The sequence below is a fragment of the Physeter macrocephalus genome, chromosome 11 (assembly GCF_002837175.3).
Source record: "Physeter macrocephalus isolate SW-GA chromosome 11, ASM283717v5, whole genome shotgun sequence".
NCBI lineage: Eukaryota > Metazoa > Chordata > Mammalia > Artiodactyla > Physeteridae > Physeter > Physeter macrocephalus.
In genome coordinates, this window is record NC_041224.1 from 174133999 (window position 1) to 174156613 (window position 22615).

Here is a 22615-nt window from a genome sequence, read left to right on the forward strand (position 1 = left end):
TTTCCTTCATTTCTTTTTCATTTATTTCTGATCTGATCTTTATGATTTCTTTCCTTCTGCTAACTTTGGGGTTTTTTTGTTCTTCTTTCTCTAATTGCTTTAGGTGCAAGGTTAGGTTGTTTATTCGAGATGTCGGAGTCTGTTTTGTTGTTTATTAAGATGAGGACAAGGCTGCGAGCTCCGCCTTTCTTACAGGACTGAGGGAGGCGCTTCTGCAGTTTCCCAGGCCGGGCTCTGCCGCTGAATTTTGCTGAGGCTCAGTTTCCGCATCTGTAAAATGGGGTTAGCAATGCCTGTCTAGAGTTGTTGTAAGGATTGAGTGACTTGATGTTTGCTATGTGCTCTGAACGGAACTGGCATATGGAAGATGCTATATGCGTTGCTGTCAACATCATCATCATCATTATTCATCCTTTCCACAATACTTCGTGAGGCACCTGCCCTTGGCCAGGCCCAGCGCTAGGAGATGGGTATACACTGGAGGGAAGACTGAGACATTTATTGCAGTCAGAGCACTCCCAGCCTGGTGGGGAGAGAACCAATTAAACAAGCTATTTACATAAATGTACTGAGAGCCATGAGAGCACAGAAGCTAAGGGCCTCTGTGCAGAGATACTCAGAGTCCAGGAAGACGTCCTGGAGGAGGTGATGTTAAGCTAGATCTGAAGGATGACTAGGAGTTGGAAGGGCTCCTGCCCTGTGCAGCAGGGTAGGTGGGCAGGGAGGCAAGGTCCTGAGACATGGTTGCTGGGGCTCTGGGCAGGGCAAGGCGGGAATCAACTGTCACATTGGCAGGAATTTCATGAGCTCAGCTGGGCTTGAAATCAGCCACGGTGGGAATATTTACAACATGGAAATTTGCAGATGCTACCAGTTAGCGCTTTCCCCCCCCGAGATCCAGTTGGTAACATGTGCCAGCACTCCACTGCCTCTGTCTCCTCTCAATCGGCCCGAAGAAGCCCACCCTTGCCCAGAGGTCCCCAAGGGCGCACGGCAGGGCAGCAGGAGCTTCTTCCTGTGAGTGCTGGTCCTGGGCTAGTCCGAGGGAACACCAGAGTGTTTATGGAAAAAACGTTTACCAGGAGTCCACCCGTGCCAGGGGCTCAACGGTGGTGAAGGCGGCATGAATGTGGCTCTCGGGGACGAGCTTTCCACGCCAGGACAAATAGTCCCAGGGTGCTGTACATCAACTACAAAAGGCAGAAATGAAGGAAAAAGGAAGCTGACAGACCTTTGCTTCTCAAGAGGAGCAGAGGCTTGGGGTTGAGAGAAAACGTTCAGGTCTTTCTGTCTGCCTTCTGAGAAGTTGGGGATCACCTGAGATCCTGCAGGGGGAGGTACCAACCCCAGAGCCAGAGGGCTTCCCTCCGCTGTCCTGCCCTCCCTCTCCCCACCCTTTTCAAGGCTACTGATGCTTCACCTTCTCTGGAATCCATCTGCCTTCTTCCATTTCCTCTTCCTACACCTCCCCCTCCCTCTCTCTCACCCTCCTGCATCTTCCCCTCTCCATCCCCCACTCCCTCTGTCCCCTCTCCCTGGATCTCCCCTTCCCTCCCTCTCCGCCTCCCTCCTTGCCTTCCTCCCTCCCTCCATCCCCCCTCCATCTCAGGCACCATCTCCTCTCCCTCCTGGCTGCCACAGCCTCTGACTCCCTGCCTCCAGATTTAGCCGGCCCCCTCAACCCGGCCAGAGCGATGGTGCCAGTCACCCATCAACAACGTCATGCTTTGGCTGTGTCAGGCGTCCTAGCAGAGAAGCCAAGGAAACAGAGCTGTACGTGAGCGCTGCACAGTTGAGATCGCCTGGTGCTCTTGGGCAGGGTCTAAATCTTCCCCAGGAATCCTCCTGTGCTCCCACCCCTGGGCATACTCCCCATCACCTGGGAGACACCTGAGGGCAGGAGCCAGCTCTCGTTTACCCCTGTCCTCACACCATAGAGACAGTGTCGTGAGGTTCCAGTGTCAAATCCCAGCTCCACCAGTTACTAGCTGTGTGACTCTACACAAGTCACTTCACCTCTCTATGCCTCTGTTTTCTCATCTATAAAGTGAGGATAATGATAGTGCCTCCATTTAAGATAGGTGTGGATCACCTGACTTAATTCACGGGAAGCACTTAGACTACTGCTTGGCAATCAGAGTGAGACAATGGGAAATTGGAATAGTTGCCTGGATAGTTGATGCTGGTAAGGATTGACTGTGGATTTCTTTTAGATGGAATAATGGGTATGTGATGATGCGTTTTGAAAAAAAGCGTCCTTATCTTTTAGAGATGCACCCTGAAAGATTTACAGTTTAATGATAGGCGTGTGAGATTTGCTTCAAATCGTACAGAAGAGCTGGGGTGGGGTTTGGTATGGAAGAAACAAGATTGACCGTGACTTGGCAATTATTGGCGCTGGGTGGTAGATACGTGGAGTTTCATGATGCTAGTCCATCTACCTGTGTGCATATTCAAAACTTCCATAATAATAAGCTAAATAAAGATAAAGATAAGATAAGATAAAGAGATAAAAAAGATAAAAAGATAAAAAATCAAATCTGGGGGTCTGGCCTAGACCACCTGGGTTTAAAATCCCAGCTCCACCATGCAGGCTGTACCTCGGCTTGCCCATCTGTAAAATAGGGATGATAATAATAATAGTTCCTACATGCAGAGGTTACTCTATAATGTACTTAGAAACATGCAAACAAAGTTGCAGGCACTTTACACATTGCTGCCAGTCTTCACAACACCCTTTTCAGGGGAAGCTATGCCCATTTTACCAAGAGGCTATGTCGGCTGCCCCAGGTCACCCAGCCAAACAAAAGCCAAGACACATCCCAGGTTTGCCTGGCTCTTGCGTCCAGGCAGGATGTGAGAGCCGGAGCTGGGGACATGGGCCCAACGTTTCCCTTCCTCTCTGCTTCTCCGTTCTTGGGGGATTCCAAGCTCTGCAGATCAACTCTAAGAAATATGTACCTCTCCCACTCTTTTCTAAAAAACGTATCACACTGACAGAGCCCAGAGCTCTGGAATTCTGAAGGTTGACTCCCTGGATTCCAAGGAGAACAGCCTCCCTCGGTGGAATTGGGCAGAGGGTAGCAGTCATGTGGCTAGGGCAAGGCTTTTTTTTTTTTTGAAGTATAGTTGATTTACAATGCTGTGTTAATTTCTGCTGTACAGCAAAGTGATTCAGTTATACATATATACCCATTCTTTTTCACATTCTTTTCCATTTATCACAGGATACTGAGTATAGTTCCCTGACTTTTCAGGAGGACCTTGTTGTTTATCCATTCTATATATACTAGCTTGCATCTGCTAATCCCAAACTTCCACTCCATCTCCCACCCCCTCCCCCTTGGCAACCACAAGTCTGTTCTCTATGTCTGTGAGTCTGTTTCTGTTTCATAGATAAGTTCATTTGCGTCATATTTTACATTCCACATATAAGCAATATCATATGGTATTTGTTTTTCTTTTTCTGACTTACTTCACTTACTGTGATAATCTCTAGGTCCATCCACGTTGCTGCAAATGGCATTATTTTGTTCCTTTTTTACGGCTGAGTAATACTCCATTGTATATATATGTACCACATCTTCTCTATCCATTCATCTGTCCACAGACTTTTAGGTTGTTTCCATGTCTTGGCTATTGAAATAGTACTGCTCTAAACAGGGGTGTATGTATCTTTTTGAATTATAGTTTTGTCCAGATATATGCCCAGGAGTGGGATTGTTGGATCATATGGCAACTCCATTTTTAGTTTTTTGAGGAACCTCCATCCTGTTTTCCATAGTGGCTTCACCAACTTACATTCCCACCAACAGTGTAGGAGGCTTCCCCTTTCTGCACACCCTCTCCAGCATTTGTTATCGGTAGACTTCTTAATGATGGCCATTCTGACCCGAGTGAGGTGGTACCTCATTGTAGTTGCCTTGACTGTGGCTTTGACTTGGGCAGGCCTGACAGGGCGGGGCCAGTACCCAGGACCTGGGATCCTTGGAGGCTTCAGGGAGCCAGACAGGGAGGCAGGAAGACACCTCTGTTTCACCACGCCCAGTGAAGGTGAACTTACTAAGACTGGCTTATTCCGCCCATCTCCATAACAGTTTTTGGATGCCAACGAGTGAGGAGATGAACCCTGAAGATTCAGTGTGCTGACCCTATTGCCTCTGCTTGCATGCCTCTTAGAATAGGGAGCTCACTGCTTCCCCACAGCAGCTCATTTCCCCTCTAGGGACATGGTTCTACAAAGGTCTCCAGAACCACCTAGTACAATCTCTCATTCCCTCAATGAGGAAATGAAGTCCCAGCGTTGTCAAAGCATTTATCCAAGGTCACATGTGGCACTCGGTGATGGAGGCATGACCAGAACCCAGGGCTCTGGTGCCCAGAGGCTTGCACCCTTCCATTTCTTTGCTATAGAGTCTCAGACAAGGGAGACATCTCTGCTGGCTGAGAGGTCAAGAAAGGCTTCTCAAAGGAGGTGACGTTTGAGATGGTCCTTGAAGGATGGCACTGGGTTGTGGCTTGATGTCCAAATTCTTCTTGTCCTGCCCACTGTGCCTGTGCCCTTCCCATGATATCTCACACTGAGCAAGGCAAACACTGGGGAATCGAAGTCTGTTGACTGAATGAATGAATGAATGGGCAGGAAGGCCACTCCCGGGAACTGAACAGGTACCAGTCCCTTAGGAGCCAAGGGCATCTTGTGGGGACCCTGTGCAGGAAGGGATAAAACTCCACCTGCCTCAAATTTGGCGTTCACCACTCCTTTTGCACGCATCTTAGTCAGGACCCAAATCCCTTCATGCCACGAAGGAGTTTTGTCTCTGTGGTTGGCTCAGAGACCCCACGGTGTTTTCCTCCTCCCCCATGTTTTATAAACCGGGCTGGATGGGAAGACAGGTCACGGCACACACTTGCATGGGGCCGAAGCCCCAGGTCAGCCACCCTCTCCTCCTGCCCCAGCAGGGCCAGGGCCACCCCCGGGGCCACCAGGACATTCAAGGAGCTGGAGTGTCAACGGGGAAATGAGCTTTTTCAGCTCACCAAGTCCGAGCCGTTCCTGAGCAAAGGCGTTTCCGGACAACACACTCCCGCTGGACCCTAAATGCTTTTTGCTTTACCCTCGTGCAAAGATTTCTATTTCTTCCCTTTATAAATTATTTACGTGCTTGTAACAGAAACCCCAGAACATACAGGAAAGTGGGAAGAGAACATCGTTCTTTAAAAACATTTTTAACTGGAGTGTAGTTGATTTACAATATTGTGCTAGTTTCTGGTGTACAACAAAGTGATTCAGTTATATATATATATACGTATATTCTTTTTCAGATTATTTTCCATTATAGTTTATTATAAGATATTGAATATCTGTGCTATACAACAGGACCTTGTGTATCTATTTTATATATAGTGGCGTGTATCTGTTAATCCCAAACTCCTAATGTATCCCCCCCCCCACTTCCCCTTTGGTAACCATGAGTTTGTTTTCTATGTCTGTGAATCTGTTTCTGTTTTGTAAATAAGTTCATTTGTATAATTTTTTAGATTCCACGTAAAGGTGATATCGTATGATATTTGTCTTTCTCTGACTTCACTTAGTACGATAATCTCTAGGTCCGTCCATTTTGCTGCAAATGGCATTATTTCATTCTTTTGGACGGCTAATATTCCATCGTATATATATATATACCACATCTTCTTTATCCATTCATCTGTCAATGAACATTTAGGTTGCTTCCATGTCTTGGCTATTGTAAATAGTGCTGCTATGAACATTGGGGTGCATCTGTCTTTTTGGATTAGAATTTTCTCCGGATATATGCCCAGAAGTGGGATTGCTGGATCATATGGTAACTCTATTTTTAGTTTTTTAAGGAACCTCCGTACTATCGTCCACAGTGGCTGCACCAACTTACATTCCCACCAACGGTGTAGGAGGGTTCCCTTTTCTCCACATCTTCTCCAGCGTGGATTACGTGTAGTCTTTTTGATGACGGTCATTCTGACTGTGTGAGGTGATACCTCACTGTAGTTTTGATTGGCATTTCTCTAATGATCAGTGATGTTGAGCATCTTTTCATGTGCCTGTTGGCCATCTGTAGGTCTTCTTTAGAGAAATGTCTATTTAGGTCTTCTGCCCATTTTTGGATTGGGTTGTTTGTTTTTTGTTATTGAGTTGTATGAGCTGTTTGTACATTTTGGAGCTTAAGCCCTGTCGGTCACATCGTTTTGCACATATTTTCTCCCAGAGGAACATCTTTCTAATCACACAAAGGCAGCAGCTCGTAACGTTCTGGTGTATGCCCTCACCATCCCTTTGCATGGGCTGTGGGTATGAGCTTGGGTTTTTGAACATGTTCACAATCAGACATTAGCACACAGCCCTGTCTCTACATGGGATGGGAGCAGCTGTAGGATGATTAAAAAAAAAAACCCACAAAAACAAACAAACAAATAAACAAAACACAGGGAGCTTAGATACCATAATTCCAGGACCTGGGTTCAAGGTTGAGCTCTGCCACTAACTGGCTGTGTGTCCTGGGATAATGTCCACCATCTCTGGGCCTCCGTGTCCACTTATATAACAGGGGCCTGGTGAAATAGTGTCCAAGAGCCCTTCCCACCCTAATATTCCAGGATCCTGTCATGTTAACCCAGGAAGGGTTTCCGGAGCAGGAGAAGGAAGGAGGAATGTGCTGGGTATAGGAACCCATGCTTCCATTAAGACGGCCACTTGGGCTCTGTCCCTAGTGGCCCCAGACTTGTGAGTGTGTCCCAAGCCCTGGTCACCTCTGGCCTGGAAGAGACCCCTAAAAGGCCACTCCAGGAGGAGACAGGCCGGGCCGTGGCTCTTTCTGCAGGCTGGCATTTACTTGCTGTGTGGCTTTAGGCATCTCCTCACCTCTCTGAGCCTCAGTTTCCCCCTTTGTCATGAGGGGTTGGAGGTAGACTGAACATTTTCTTTTTAAGTAGAACTTTTTTTTCCAATAAAATTGTTTGCAGAAACCTAATACAGAGCAGAGAGGAAGGAAACCTTGACATATAGAGAGCATTTAAAGTGTGTCAGGCATTGTTCTAAGCACTTTATACTCATTAACCTTCCTATCCTCACAGCAGCCCCACAAAGTGGGTGCTCTTAGCTTCCCATCTGACAGATGAAGAAGCTGAGGCCCTGGGGTGTTGGGCTGCTTGTCCAAGGTTATACACAGCTAGTAACTGTTGGAATTGGGATTCTGAGCTGGTTGTATCTCAGTCATGAAACCCCAGGTCCCTTGTCTTTCCAACCCCTTAGGGACATCTCGGGGCACCCAACCCATGCTCTTACACACACACACACACACACACACACACACACACACACACACACACACTGTGTCTTGCCCTCTGCAGTTCCTATCAAGGTCCAAACCACAAGTGACTGGCGAGATTGAGACACTGAGCTTTCCTGCCTCCAAAACCCACATTACCAAAAGGTCCCAGGGACCGAATCCCACGGGCTGCCAATTTTTAGCCCTGTGCGACTCCCCTGCCACCTCCACATGGCCAGCTGAGCCCTCGTCTGAGCTGCCCGCCTGCAGCTGCCTGCACAAAACTTCTTCCCTTGAGGAATGAAGTCACTGTGACTTCATTCCTGTCCCCCTCCAGGCCAGGGACAGCCAAGTCTGCAAGCCCACTTAATCCCTCAACTATTCCGAGGGGGTACCTCGCACCAGGAACTTCGACGAGGGGGAGAGGCTTTCTGATGCAAGAAAAATGCCTCGGGGTTTGGACTCAGGCAGACCTGGGTTTGACTCCTGGCCCTGCCTCTGGCTAGCTTTGTGAGCTTGAACTATCTCAGGTTACTTAGCTAAACCTCTGCCTTCTCGTCTGGTATATGGGAATCATGATGTATCAACCACACAGTACAGTCTTGAGGATGTAGCAGGAAGGGCACACAGTAAGTTCTTCCATTTCCCTTTGCCTCTACCCTGCAGATGTGTCTGCTGGGGAGAAAAAGACAAGTAAGGATCGCCCTGCCCTCCGTCAGGTCAGTCAATGATCATTTATTGAGTACCTCATAGGCATCGGGCATGGAACAGAGAAAAGATGAAGCAACATAAGCATCTCTGAGAGACCTGCCCTAAATGCATGTCACGGAGAAGGAGGAGGGGGAAGAGGAGGAAGAGAACTCCACTGCTCAAGGGCTTTCAGCAGAGAAAAAGAGCCAGTGGGAGAAATGCATTAACAGATTTATTGCAAGGAGGAACTGGATTACTTAACTGCAGGGCTGGCTAGGCAGGTCCAGAATCCATCAGTAAGGTGATCAGGAGGGGCAGGCCAGAACTCTTGGACATGCACTGAAGCTGCTGTTCCCAAGTGGGATTTCTTCTTCTGGGAAACCTCAGTTCCGCTTTTAAGGCCTTTCAACTGATTAAGTCAGGCCCACCCAGATACTGGAGGATAATCTCCCTTACTTAAAGTCTGATGAGGGACTTCAATAACATCTACAAAATGCCTTTACAGCAACACCTAGACCAGTATTAGATTGAATAACTGGGGGCTGTAGCCTAGACATGTTGACACATAAAACCAGCCATCGTAGGGCACTTAAGGAGGAGGTTCCGTGGAAGGCTTGGTGACTCAGCTGGCGTCACCTTCAGGCAGAGGGCCGAGAAGGGCACTCAGGCAGAAGGGGCAGCCCCAGCAAAGGCAGAGGTGGTGGGAACGTAAGAAATATCCTTGGGATCATCCTGATGGAGCCCCGTGGAAATACATTACATACGAAGGGATCGGAATCGAGGAATGGTTTCATAAACAACAATAAACCAATACAATGCTTTCTTTTAAAGGCATCCTTATGACAACAATGGAACAACATGGAAAAATCCCCTTGATGCGCTATTCTACGTAAAACCACAGGAGATGAAAAGCTGGTTGAGTGTGGATGTAGAAAGAGTTGCTTGGGGATAGAACTCTGAGAGATTCTAGTATTTTTACTTTTTTAAATATTTATTTATTTATTTGGCTGCACAGGGTCTTAATTGCAGCAGGCAGGCTCCTTAGTTGTGGCATGCGAACTCTTAGTTGCAGCATGTGGGATCTAGTTCCCTGACCAGGGATCGAACCCAGGCCCCCTGCACTGGGAGCGTGGAATCTTATCCACCGCGCCACCAGGGAAGTCGCAAGATTCTCGTATTTTTAAATGCTCTTTACTGTGGTCATATTATCTTTTAAGAGAAAAAGGGAGATGTTATTTTTTTAAGGGGAAGGATTGGTATTAGGATATCAGATAAAGTTGCTCGTTCGTTAAAACTACAGAACCCAAGGTGAGGAAAACAGGATGTGCTGAACAGAATAAGCTAACAGTAAGAAACAGGAAACAGATGAAGCCCAGCAGGGGCCCGGGGTCTGTGAGGGTGAGCAGTCAGGGAGGCGTACCCCGTCCTCGGCTGCAGAAAGCAGGTGGGGAGAGGGGCTCCGCTTCTCAAGGCTCCCCCCCGCTTCCCGCCACCCGACCTCCACCCCAGTAAGTGTTTCCAAAACATTCCAGGCCCACAAAGTGTCCAAACGCAAGAAGGGCCCACATGGACGTCTAAGGTTGAATGGATCTTCTGATTCAGCTCTTTAGGTGTTCCTGGAACCGAGGTGGAATTCCCAGAACCCCATCCTTCCCCGACAGACAGCTCTGACCTTTTCTCAGGGAAAAGGAGAAAAAGCCCCTTGGAAACTGTACTCAGGCCACACTTCTCCCTACAGACAGCTTCCTTACTCAGCGATCACATGAAGCAGATTTTAGAGGAAAACATTTATTCCGGGGAGGAGTCCAGGAAAGGGCTCTGAGCTGAGATTCGGGAGACCTTGGTTCTTTGTAGCTCTGGCCTTGACTCCAATTTGCTGGGTGGTCCGAGAGATTTTACTTACTTATGGAGTAAATGTTTTCCAAGAGCCTGGGATGTGCCAAACACAGCAGCAGGCACGGCAGAGGGTGGAAGGACGAGCGAGGCAGGTGTATTTAATATAACGGGACAGGAGCATATGCGTGCATCCACACACGAGGCTATCACTGTGAGAGGGGAGGCAAAAGGCAAAAGGGGACCACCCTCCCAACAGGATAGAACTGTGCGGTCTCAAGGGTTCCCCCGGATCAGCAGGCTGGTGATGTCCCAGCGACACACTCATCTCCCCATCCAGCTGTGGTACTGTGTCTGCAAACCTCAGCTGGGCTGTGGGTGGGAGAGCAGGCCACGTGGGGGGCTCCTGCAGCAGACGGGCCCCCCTGGGGAGGGGGGGTGAAGCAGCGCCCATCCTGGACACGTTCACCACATGCTTCGTGCATTGGACGCGTATATTCACTCATCCACTCCTCACAGCTGCCCTAGGTGGTGAGGGCTCTTTTTATACTAGCCCCCATTTTACAGTTGAGAGAGACGAGGCACCACGAGGTTAAATAATGACCCGATAGAGGGGGGACCCAATTCCAGGTCTGGCTCCAGAGCCTGTAAGCCTGACCGCGGGGCTGGGTTCCCCGTCTGCGATGTGAGTTTCCAGCTAGACTCTTCAGGCTGTATTTCCCTCATTCGGTCATTCCACGCACAGGCTCTGACATCTGTGTCACCTGTACAGCTACTTCTTTAAGAGCGACTCACTTCTGAACTGGTAACTACATATCACCAACTTAAATGGAAATTGAGTGCCATTTGTCACCCAAAAAAAAGCCTGTAAAAATAAATACAATGGACCATAAACAATCCGGTTAAAGTCTGGCTAGATTTGGGGGCCAGCCCAGGCGCTGGGCCTGCTGTCTTTGTTGAAAGGTGGGTTATGAACACCAGAGAGGTGCTGAAGACACTTTCTCCAGGGCTAACCCAGAGGAGTGGCTCAACGATTCGAGGTTATTTACCATCCAGTCCACACCCCTCGCTTTGGGAAATACCTCCTATCTCCAGCACACCGCCACAAAACACGGGGCACGAGCTGGCTCCAGGATCAGGGGCTCCATACAAGGCAAATCCTGGCCCTTGAGAAAGTGACGCTGTGTGTCCTGGGGTGGCCACGGCCGCAGAGCCCCCAGACATGGATTCTTGGGGAACCAAACTAGACTCCCTCTGAGACTAAAATGGAAATACTCTCCGCAGCACCAAGAGCCAGTGTTTATGTGATCCAACCAAAGGAAATACTTTTAAAGTAAGTCTTCTTGGACCAGTTTCTGAGGGAGAACGTTGGATGTTTCTTCTAAAGCATCAGTTTGAAAAACAAGGGGAAAGCCCAGCTGCGGAGTCATCGGCCCAGCGCCCCGGCCCAGACACGCGGCTCGGAGTAGGCGGAAGGCGGCATGGGTCCATCCCCCCGCCCTACCCCCGCTCCCACGCCAGCTGTGTCGATGAGGACACCGAGGCCCAGGGGGCTACAGGGACCCCTTCAAATAACACCCGGAGTACCGCACGCCCGATGGCCACCCCCCTCAGCGCCGACGTGCCCGCCGCGCCGCGCCCGCGCCCTCCCCCCGGCAGTCCCTTAAACAGTTCTCTGACATCTGAGTTTGTAATCCCAAGGTACACTAGTCAGGGTCCAGTAGGAAAGAGAGGGCACGTTCAAACCAGCTAATACTGGTTAGCGGGAGAGAAGTTTAACAGAGGGTCCGCTTTCTGCCTGCAGGCAGCGCGTGGGGACACTGCCAGGGCCTCAGAGCTAGAGCGGCAGAGGCCTGGGCAGACGACACCCTCGTCCCTCCCTCCCTCCGGGCCTGAGGCCCGAGCAGCAAGAGGAGGTGGCACTTATCAGCATCCCTGGACAGCCAGCTGGAAAGGGCCCCCATAGGAGCTGTGGATCGGGCCAGGCCCAGCCAGCCCCTGGAGGCCCCCCCAAAGGAGGGAGCCGGGAGCCGGCACCCCATCCTTATTCTCCTCCCTGCCTCGGCCTCCTGCTGGTGCCCCCATGGGCCAAAACCCATGGGAAGCCAGACGGCAGCCATCTCATCCCCTGGGAGTGGTCCCTGCACTCCGGGGACGGGGCTGGGGAGAAGCAGGGGCTGATGGATGCTCCCACGCGCGAAGCATCCAAAGCAGATGCAGAGAAACTAGAGGCGCCCCAGACGCCTACCTTCTCCCTGGTCCTCAAACTGCCTGCTCTCTGGACATCTGAAAGAGAAAAGGCCTCAACTTCGTTTTGAACAGGAGAGCAATGTTGACAATCATTAGCAAACAATTAGGGTCCAGTTGGGCTGATCCTGCCGGATCTGGGGACACCTGGCCGTGCAGACCCATAACAGAGGGCAGTGAGCGAGGGCTGCCACCTCCCCAGGGTGACCGAGCTGGCAGACCCTGGGTTAGCTATGTGGCTGTCACTGTCTCGGTGGAAATGGTAACCTGAGCAGGCAAGCTGAGGTCCCTGGGCTGGACAGAGAGCCCCATGGGGGCAGCGGAAGCTCAGCTTCACTCTTCCCCACCAAACCTCCAGCACCAGAAAAACACTCAATAATTGCTGTTGAGGAAAGAATGATCTGAATACATGACCTCTGACCCCTAGTTGAATTTTCTTTCCATGGGCCCAGCAGGGCCCCTCAGAAAAGCATTCTACTAGGTCTTTCTTCCCTTCCCCTAACCCCGCTCCTCCTCGAAAAATCAAAAGAACTTGCTGTGCATTGCATCTCTTGCAAGTTCTAAATCCCGACCTCAGCTCAGCTTGGGGGTTTGGGGAGACCTTTTCTGGGTGTTAACTGAAGATCTTTGGCTTTATTTCCTGCTTACCAACGCAGTCTTTTTTTTTTTTTTTTTTTTTTTTCCTAATGTGTTCAAATTTCCAGAATTGTCTGCTAACTGATCTCCACCTCCCACAACTGCATTGGGAGAGCTGGGCTTCTGGAAGCCAGGTGCGCAGGGTCTGCACGGACTCCTCTAGCTGAGAAGCTGCTGAAACCTAGGGCAGGGCAGATCCGTGGCTAAACACACGCACACACACAGCTTTTCACACCCTTCCCAGACAGCAGCCAGAGGTCACGTGGGATACTGGTCCGAGCTCCAGGTCTGGCACCAGAAGGGTTGAAGTCCCACCTCCACCTCTTGCCAACACTGGCAGCACTTGGATAAGTCACCTCACCTCTCTGCACCACTTGGATAAGTCACCCCGCCTCTCTGCACCACTTGGATAAGTCACCCCACCTCTCTGCACCTCGTTTCTTCCTCTGCAAGGCAAGTGTACGGCCAATGCCTACCTCCCTGGATGAGAGTGCAGTTGAACTTGAAGAGGGAGAGGGAGGTTGCGCCAGTGCAAGCCCCACGGGGCAGAAAGGCCGTCACTTTTCCCCGGGGCTCGGGTGAGGACCCGAGTCAGAACTTGAGAGCACGTTGCAGCACTGACCACAGCTGTGGATTGGAAACACTCCTCTGTATTTGTCTATTAGGCTCGAAGGCCCTGGAGATCCTGTGTCTAATTCATCTCCATTGCACCGGGGTGAGCCTGTCCTCCAGCCCAGCCCCCTCCCCTGAGCTCCAGACCCACGTGCAAGTCTCTAAGCACTTCAAACTTAACAGGTTCAAGTCTAAACACATGATCCTGTCTCTCCAAGTTAGCCCTTCCCATTCATCCCCTTCATAGGAGACAGCAGCACCAGGACGGGGGTGGCAGCACCCTTGATCCCTTCCTTACCCTCATTTCCAACCTCTCCATGTCCAGTTTTGCTCCAGACACGTCAGTGTTCCTCCCTAAACACCTCTGGAATCGATCCTCTACAGTCTCCATCATCCCGTGCCTAGAAAAATGGGCAGCAACTGCCCCTGGCCCCCCCACAATCCAGCCACCAGGACCTAACACACATCCACACCCAGCGTCTTCCTGCCCCAGGGCCTTTGCACCCGCTGCTACTTCTGCCCAGACATCCTCCAGCACCATCCTTTCACCCAGCTCACTCCTGCTCACCCTCGGGTCTCATAATAAATATCCACTCAGCCCCTGCCTGTGGCTGGTTTAGAACCCCACATTCCATGCTGTCACGGGACCTTGCATTTTATTTCATAGGATTTATGTCAGTTTTCAGTAACTTAGTGACTGAGTCGTGTCTGGCTTCTCCGTGAGACCATAAGCCCCCAGAGGACAGACGCTGTGCCTGTTCTCACATTATGTCCTGGCACCCAGTGTGTGATGGATGCTTAATAAATATTTGTTAAGTGAAGGCCTCCATTTCTCTTCCCTAGCGGAGAATGCGTGTGTTTTATGGTCTCCGGTCCCACCACCTAACTGTCTTTTCTCCTCCAGTCAGCCTGGGCAGGCCGTTACTCACGTCCCCCTCTGAGTCCAAGCGTTCTCTGCCTGGAAGAGAGCAATGATCCAATCTGTTCATGAGGACGCCGTGCCCACCACTGCCTCTTTCAGTTGAGTCAAAGGGATTCCTCGATTTACTATTTATGGGGCAGAGGGGAGGGGACAAGCTGGAGAGCACCTAGGAGAGCACGCCCCTCCTCTCCGGGACAACACTGGAAGCAACAGGCAACGTTAAACCCAAAGACAAAAGTTCTCCAGGGCTGGTGAGGCTGGAGTGGATAGGGAGTGGATTGTTCTGTTTGAGGGAGGGGTGTGCCGGAGGAGAAGCACACATTACAGGGGGTCACGTGTGAATGACCCCAGCTGAACGTGAAAAGAAAGAGATTGAAATTCTGAAGTCAACACAAGAAATCAGACAGAGATGTGGCATGTCTCCAATGGAGACGAGACGTCTCCAACACAAGGCTGACCTCTGGGGAAGGTCTGAACACTCTAAAGAGACAATGTGGGGGGAATTGATCCCGAGTGGAAGCAGAGGAAAGGGAGAGTCAGTCCTGAGGGGGGCAGCGTTAGGAAGACGAAGGGGAGCTGGGCCCAGCCGGGCCCCTAGGTCCTGTGTCAGGTGTGACCTACTGTGGACGTGACCAGATGGCCATCTCAGCTGGGGCCATGGAACACAGGCCCTATAACTCCCAGTCAAGCACTCCCCAGGCCACCTTCTAACGGTTCTGTGGCTTCTCAGAGCCAGGTATGGGCCAGGTGCCATCCTGTTGTCTAGGGACTACCTTGTGGGGGAAATTAACAAGCAGCATGTGGTGTGACACTTGAGTGTCTAGGCAGCTGGACCATGAGAGACAGCGCCCCAGGTCTGGGGCACTAAGGAAACAAGTTTTTTGTACCTGCAGAAATCGGGCCAAAGCCTGGACCAAGGGGACCGTGTAGGGGAGGTCTTACCTTCAGAGGCTCTGCAGAGAAGCCTGCCAGTTTCCATGGGTCAGGAATTTAGGGTCCAGTGGGGATGGCTTGTCTCTGTTCTGTGTTGTCTGGGGCCTCAGCTGGAAGACTCCCAGGCTGAGGGAACAGAATCTAACCAAAGGCTTCACTGGGGCCAGAGGATCCATGACCAAGGTGGCAAGTCGGTTCCTCTCCATGGAGCCTCTCCATGTGGCTGCTTGAGTGTCCTCACAACATGGCGGCTAGCCTCCCCTTGAGTAAGCAACCCAAGAGGCCAAGGAGGAAGCTGCAAAGCCTCTTATGCCTGAGTCTTGGATGTCACACACTCTCACTGCCGCCATGGGTGGGAAGCAGGTCACTAAGTCTGGCCACATTCACTGGAAGAGGAATTAGACTCCACCCTTTGAAAGGAGTATCGAAGAATTTGCGGACATATTAAAACCACCCTCCGCTAGGAGGGCCTTCTGAGCGTATTTCCAATAGGGACAAGGCCTCACTTTCTCAGCACCCACTGAAGACTGTCCTTATCCCCTTATTCCACCCCATCATTTGCCACTTCCCACCCCCCCATCCAACATCTAGTCCACCTGCCGGAACACACCAGCGGCTGCCCCACTTCTGTGCCTCTGCTCAAGCTTCTCCCGCCTCATCTGCCCTCCCTCCTTCTTGGCCCCTGTTGACATGCTCTTCGTCCTCTGAGACCCAGCTCCAGAGTTACCTCCAGCCTCCTCCCCCCACATCTGTGTCCCTTGCCCCCCCTCCCACGCCTCGGCACTCATCGCGTACACTGGGTCGCAGCAGGTGTTGGGAGCTCGGGCAGGGCAGGAGACGTGCGGTGTTCCCCTCCGGGTCCCTAGAGCCAAAGTGGAGCTCAGCACAGAGGAGATGCTCAAGAAACATTTGAAGATAAATTGCGTCAATGAATGAGTTCATCACACGTCCCCAGTCTGGCCCCTCAAAGCCAGCCAGCTGCTCCAGGATGTTTTCTGGGAAATCCCAGAGACAATCAGCAGATTCTTTCCCATCATCTATTGCTCAGCTCCTCCTCCACGAGCCTACCCAACAGTCAATTGCCCAGGAAGAGCCCCTCCACCTCCACCTTCCTTCATCCGCCCCACGGAGCACTAGGAAAGTGCCCAATTAGTCCTGCCCTTTGCATTGTGCTTTTAGTTTTTCAATGTGTCTTCATACCTACTCTTTGATTTAAACCTTGCAAGAGCCATGCAAGGCAAGCCGGGGAGAGAGCAGGACTCTACGACAATAAGGTGGAAGCTCAGAAAGGTCAAGCAATTTACCCAAGACAACACAGCTAGGGTTGGAGCCAATGTCTACCAAAACCCCATGCCTCTTTGCTGAAGTCGGAGAGGAACTTCCAGAAAGTGAACTGCCCCCTGGTCTGAGTCTCACTGCTGGTCTGAGTCTCAGAGTGAAAGAGGAGCCAGTGAGTTAATGATGAAATCACCAATATAAGAGCAAGGATCTGCCAACAGTGGTGCTGGAGTTTGACACTGGTTATTTTAATAAGTTCACAAAAGACAGGTAATTATTCATGTTTATTGAATCAAGTGCAGTGCTTGGGGCTTTCTGCACCTTGTCTCAGGTCCCCACCACAACCCTGAGAAGATTTTGTTATTCCCATTTTACAAGGTAGAACATTAAGGTTCAGAGAGGTTAATTAACTTACCCAAGGTCACACAGCTAATGAATGAGCCAGGACTGAGCCCAGAGGACTGTCTGGCTCCAAAGCCCCTCCCCCTCCCTTTTCATCAAGCAACCTCTGCTCATCATCCATGCTACACTGATGGAACGTACGGAAGCATGACGCTGCCCTCTGCCAGAAGGAGACAGGGAGTGGGCAAATGGACTGTGGTCTCCGAGCCAGGTTGGAATCTCCCTGTCTGACATGATATCACTTTTCTGTTCTAATAAATTGCTCACCCATGGCCAGGCCACAAGAGGCTGAAAGAGACCAGCACCCCTGGGCGGGGGGCGGGGGGGGGGGTGGCCCTGTGATAAGGAAGGAATGTGCTGTGTGTCCTCCCATCATGGAAGCTTCGAGGAGGTCAAGGGTCTAAGACTCATGTTTGTTAGTCTGGGTGATGGATGCTGGTCAAGTACACATCCCAGTGGAGCCTGGAGGCGAAGAACGGAGCTCTCAGTTTAAGTCCAAGGAGCAGAGGCGCCTTTCTAAGACCCTGGGGACACAGGTGTGCCTGAACTGCCTCTGAATACCGCACAGAAAGGGCCTGAGTTTCACCCCTGACTTTGCCTTCTGGAAGCATCCCCCTCTCCTTCTGCATCAGTTGTTTCTCCTTCCTCTTGTGACCTTGAGGTGTAACTGCCTCTTTTCCACTTTCTTGCAGCAACAAAATGTTCAACATCACCTCGCAAGTCCTTGAACCTGCTCTCAACGGGACCCCTCCCCAGAGCAGCGGCTGCGCCCACGCCGACTGGTGGAGCTGGCTGAACACCATCCAGTCCCCCTTCCTCTGGGTCCTCTTCATACTGGCAGCTCTCGAGAACGCCTTCGTCCTCAGCGTCTTCTGCTTGCACAAGAGCAGCTGCACGGTGGCGGAGGTCTACCTAGGCAACCTGGCCGCGGCCGACCTGCTCTTGGCCTGCGGGCTGCCCTTCTGGGCCATCACCATCGCCAACAACTTCGACTGGCTCTTTGGGGAAGTCCTGTGCCGCGTGGTGAACACCGTGCTCTACATGAATCTCTACAGCAGCATCTGCTTCCTCATGCTGGTGAGCATTGACCGCTACCTGGCCCTGGTGAAGACCATGTCCACGGGCCGGATGCGCAGGGTGCGCTGGGCCAGACTCTACAGCCTGGTGATCTGGGGCTGCACGCTCTTCCTGAGCTTGCCCATGCTGGCCTTCCGGACCACGCGGGAGTACGGGGCCGAGGGCCACAACGTCACCGCCTGCGTCATCGTCTACCCGTCCCGCAGCTGGGAGGTCTTCACCAACAGCCTCCTGAACTCCGTGGGCTTCCTGCTTCCCCTGAGCACCATCGCCTTCTGCACCGTGCAGATCACGCGCGTGCTGCGCAACAACGAGATGCAGAAGTTCAAGGAGGTCCAGACGGAGAGGAAGGCCACCGTGCTGGTCCTGGCCGTGCTGCTACTGTTCGTTGTCTGCTGGCTGCCCTTCCAGATCAGCACCTTCCTGGACACGCTGCAGCGCCTCGACGTCCTCTCCAGCTGCTGGGTCGACGTCTTCACGCAGATCGCGTCCTACGTGGCCTATAGCAACAGCTGCCTCAACCCGCTGGTGTACGTGATCGTGGGCAAGAGCTTCCGCAAGAAGTCGCGGGAGGTGTACGGGCGGCTGTGCCGGCAAGGGGGCCGCGGGTCGGAGCCCAGCCAGACGGAGAGCTCCATGGGCACGCTGCGGACCTCCATCTCAGTGGAACACCAGATTCACAAACTGTCGTAGCGGGTGGGGAGCAGCCAGTGAGCAGATGTCACCAGGGCTACTAACGTGGGTGACGGTTGTTGGACAGTGGTTCTCAGGATGTGCCCCAGGAGGAATGGAAGGAATCCCCAGTGTGACCTTGGGCAGCGAGTCGGTGTCTCCAGCAAATTCCTTCCCGGCTCAAGTTGCAGATAACAAGGCTGTGAGGTTGGAGTGATCTGGTACACAGCCAAGGGCTCCAGAAACACGAGAGTATTATTGTTCTTATTTGCTGCCACCCCTAGACCAGAATGCGGCTTCCCAGGAGTGGAGGGAGCCTGGGGGCGGGGACAGGAGTGACCGAGCTTCCCTCCCATGTGGTGTCCCACCTTGCCCCAGCGTGACAGCTCAGATCTCCAGAAATGCCACCCAGCTTTGGTACAGCTGCTGAGTGCCACGCAGGGCTCAGCTGAAGTTTTGCCCTGGGTTTCTTTAATCCACTCAGCTGGGACTTTGGAGGATGATTTCTCAGGTTAGTGAAGGTTAAACTCTGAGAGATCCATGGTGTGAACCCGGAGACCAGTATTCTTTCATTTCCCTCATGGAAAGACAAGTGGTCTGTGCCAAAGAAGAACCCAATAAGCACTAATCCAGCACTTGCTGTATATGCAGCCTAGAGCACTGTGGGTAGGAGAAGAAAAAGAAAGAACCGTCTCGGTCTTGAAGGAGCTTGCAGACTCATGTGGGGATAAGTCAGCACCTGCAGCCACCAGAAGGCTGTTCTAGACACGGTCAAGCAAGGCGCTGTGGGTGGGGCAGAACAGAGGGGTGAGGAGAGGCCGCCCCAGCTCAGCCTATAACTAATTGCGCGTGGCTGTGTCCCTGCCTTGGTTTCCTCCTCTGTAACACGAGGCTGATGGGGGATTAAAGGAGCTAACAGGCGTAAAAGTACTTTGACAAATGAAGGTGCTAGGTAAATGTGAGGCATTATTACACCCACAGAACAGGAATACATTTATTATAAGGAGAAAGACACAGGTTCGGCAAAAGGTCCGTAGAGGAGAGTCGGTAGCTCATGGTGGTGTAAAGCACCCATCAGTGTCTGACACATACTAGGTGCTCAATATGTTAGCCCCCTTCCACCACTTGTCCTTCCCATCAACGTGCGCACACACACACACACACACACACACAGACACACACACACACGTGAGCGCGCGCACACACAAGCATTTTCAGGGAAGGTCACCCTTTAAGTGGAGGTGGGAGAACGCCCTCCCCAACCAACCGTAGATCATTTGCCCAAAGAAGCAGCTGCAGAGGGGTCCGCGGCTCTGCCTCCTGTGGGCGGGGCAGGGGCGGGTCGTTGTGCCGAAGGGCGGGGTGGGCAGTGACGGACGGGGCGGAAAGCCGATACAGGTGTCAGGCAGGAGGAAGCTGGACCAGCATCCTTGGCCAGGGGCTTAAGAGACAGCCCCAGCCCCAAGCCCGAGGTCCTCCAGGGGGAATTCGTTTCTTCTTTTTCTACCCGTTTGATAATCTGCCTTCTGTGGCCGGCGCACGTGGAGATAACGGAGAACGCACCACCCAGGCGCCAACACCAAGCCCTCAGAGTCAAGGCAGGGAGGGACGCCCAGTAGCAATGGAGTTCGGGACGTGTGATGTCGGCAGCGCCCTGGAAGCACTCACTCGATCAGTAAATGGGTGATTTGTTAGCGGGCTCTCTCTGGAGAGGATAGAACCTGGGGGACCAGCAGGATTGGCATCTGGGGGGCCAGATGCCAAAGACCCCATAAATACTGCCCAATCCAGCTCTGGATTTTAAAAGAAAAAGAGTCACAGAAGATTTCTTCCCCAGCCCAGCCTTTGTTTTCTGCTACGCACACCCCTCTGCCCAAATAAACATACTCACTTCTAGCTGGAGAAAGAAAACAGAGGAAATAAGAAATAGGAACCATTTCGCATTAGAACACGAAGTAGGAACCATTTAGTATCAGAAGGAAGTTAAACATGTGCATATTGTGAGTGGGGTAACACAAAAGGAGGCTAGGGGCTTCCCTGGTGGCGCAGTGGTTAAGAATCCACCTGCCAATGCAGGGGACATGGGTTTGAGCCTCGGTCCGGGAAGATCCCACATGCCGTGAAGCTACTGAGCCCGTGTGCCACAACTACCGAGCCTGCGCTCTAGAGCCCGCGAGCCACAACTACTGAGCTCACATGCCACACCTACTGAAGCCCGCACCCCTAGAGCCCGTGCTCCGCAACACAAGAAGCCACCACAGTGAGAAGGCCGGGCACCTCAACGAAGAGTAGCCCCCGCTCGCCGCCACTAGAGAAAGCTCATGCACAGCAAGACCCAAAGCAGCCAAAAATAAATAATAAATAAATTTATTTAAAAAAAAAAAAAAGGAGGCTGGGCTTTGGAATGTGTACCACTCATTCATCAGTGGGTGTGTATGGTCTGAAGGTCTCCTGTGAGCAGAGCCGCATCACAGCCCTGGGCTCCTAATGGTCCTTTAGGGTCCACCCGTGTGCTAAGGAGCGATCGGCCTGTGGGAAGGGAGCTGCCCCGTGGGTTGTGTTGGTACCATGATAAAGCACATCTGTCCTGTGAAAGGTCCAAAGAGATACTACATTGTAAAGAGGGAGCATTTCACAAACAAGAAGAGATGGGTGAACGGCATAAACATGTGTTTTTGTCCAGCATAATAAAGGGATGAGGCATTTTTGCGTAGTTCTTTCATTTGTTACAACGCCCGAAAACCTGAGTCTTGTCACAGACACTGCCGTGGCGGTTAGAAGTCTTTGGGCTAGGGGTTCCATTTATTTCCACTCAACCTACTTTAGGGCTTCCGTCCTATAAATCAGCAGTGTCCAAGCTATTGTAATTGTGTATCCATATAAGTAAAACAATTTTGATTATATGTACCCAATACGTACACTTATTTACATGTATTAAAAGGTACACTCTAAAATATACTCAAGTACAAATCTAAGAAATTTCAACAGCGTTTGAATATTTTCTCCCATCCCATATTCCTACATTGGTGACTCATTACCAAGCACCCATCAGGTGCACATGAGGCCCCATGAGGCCTTAGAATCATAAGGATGACTGTAATTCAATCATCCGTGCATGTGATATATATCTATTAGGTGCCTTCCATTTGACAAGGTCTAGATCAAACAGTTGTGTAACTACTGCTTGCATAGTACCAGTGACGGGGAACTCATTACCCACTCCATTTTGAGGTCCCTTCATTATTCATGCATTCATTCACTCATTCATTTTTAAAAAAACTTGCTTTCTGTGTCTACAGAAATGACACTGCTCTGTCTCCACATGAATCAATCCATGCCAGAAACCTGGGGCTCATGGTAAAGAGGAATAACCCTCTCCGTTATTCCTTACACCTAGTGAATCAGCACCTCTTTTACATTCCACCTAAGTATTTCCTGGATCTATCTGCTTCTTTCTATGTCTAACCATCATCTCTTATTGGTCTCCCCATCTCTGATATTAACTACCACCATCTCCCAATTCATATTCTCCACTCTGCAGCCAATGACGTCTTTTAAGAAGGCAAAGACGATGATAGGGAAGCTATACATGTAAAGAACAGTGTTTAAGAGCCAAGGCTTTGGGATCAAGCAGACCTGGATTCCAGTTCTGCTTCTGGCTCAGACTCATTTGCTGTGTGGTCTTGGGCATCTCAGTTATCCTTTCTGAGTCTATATTTCCTCATCTGTAAAATGAGGATAGTAATGGCATCCACATCATAGAACTGTTAGCAGAATTAGTGTATGAAAGTGTCTAGTTTGGTACAGAGTTGGCAGTCAACATGCATGAGCTGCCATGATGGTGATGATGTTGGTGATGGTGATGATGATGGTGATGGTGATGGTGATGGTGATGATGATGGTGATGATGGTGGTGATGATGTTGGCGATGGTGATGATGATGGTGATGATGTTGGCGATGGTGATGATGGTGATGATGATGTTGGTGATGGTGATGATGATGGTGATG

The 22615-nt window shown here is 51.1% G+C and overlaps 1 protein-coding gene across 5 annotated transcripts in view; it reads left to right on the plus strand.

Annotated features, from left to right (window-relative positions):
• BDKRB2 (bradykinin receptor B2) overlaps positions 1–21300 on the plus strand; it is a 38588-nt gene extending 17288 nt beyond the window's left edge. The window contains exons 2-3 of one of the 5 annotated variants that reach the window (XM_007129510.4): positions 14231–14342; positions 17550–21300. In XM_007129510.4, coding sequence (XP_007129572.2) covers positions 17557–18627 — 1071 coding nt within the window. In that variant the 5' untranslated portion in view covers positions 14231–14342; positions 17550–17556 and the 3' untranslated portion in view covers positions 18628–21300. Of the gene's footprint in view, positions 1–12778; positions 13910–14230; positions 14343–16984; positions 17069–17546 lie in introns of those variants that run through there. The other 4 variants (XM_024131075.3, XM_028496368.2, XR_449365.3 and 1 more) reach the window with 4 other exon arrangements.
• Positions 21301–22615: the final 1315 nt, after the last annotated feature.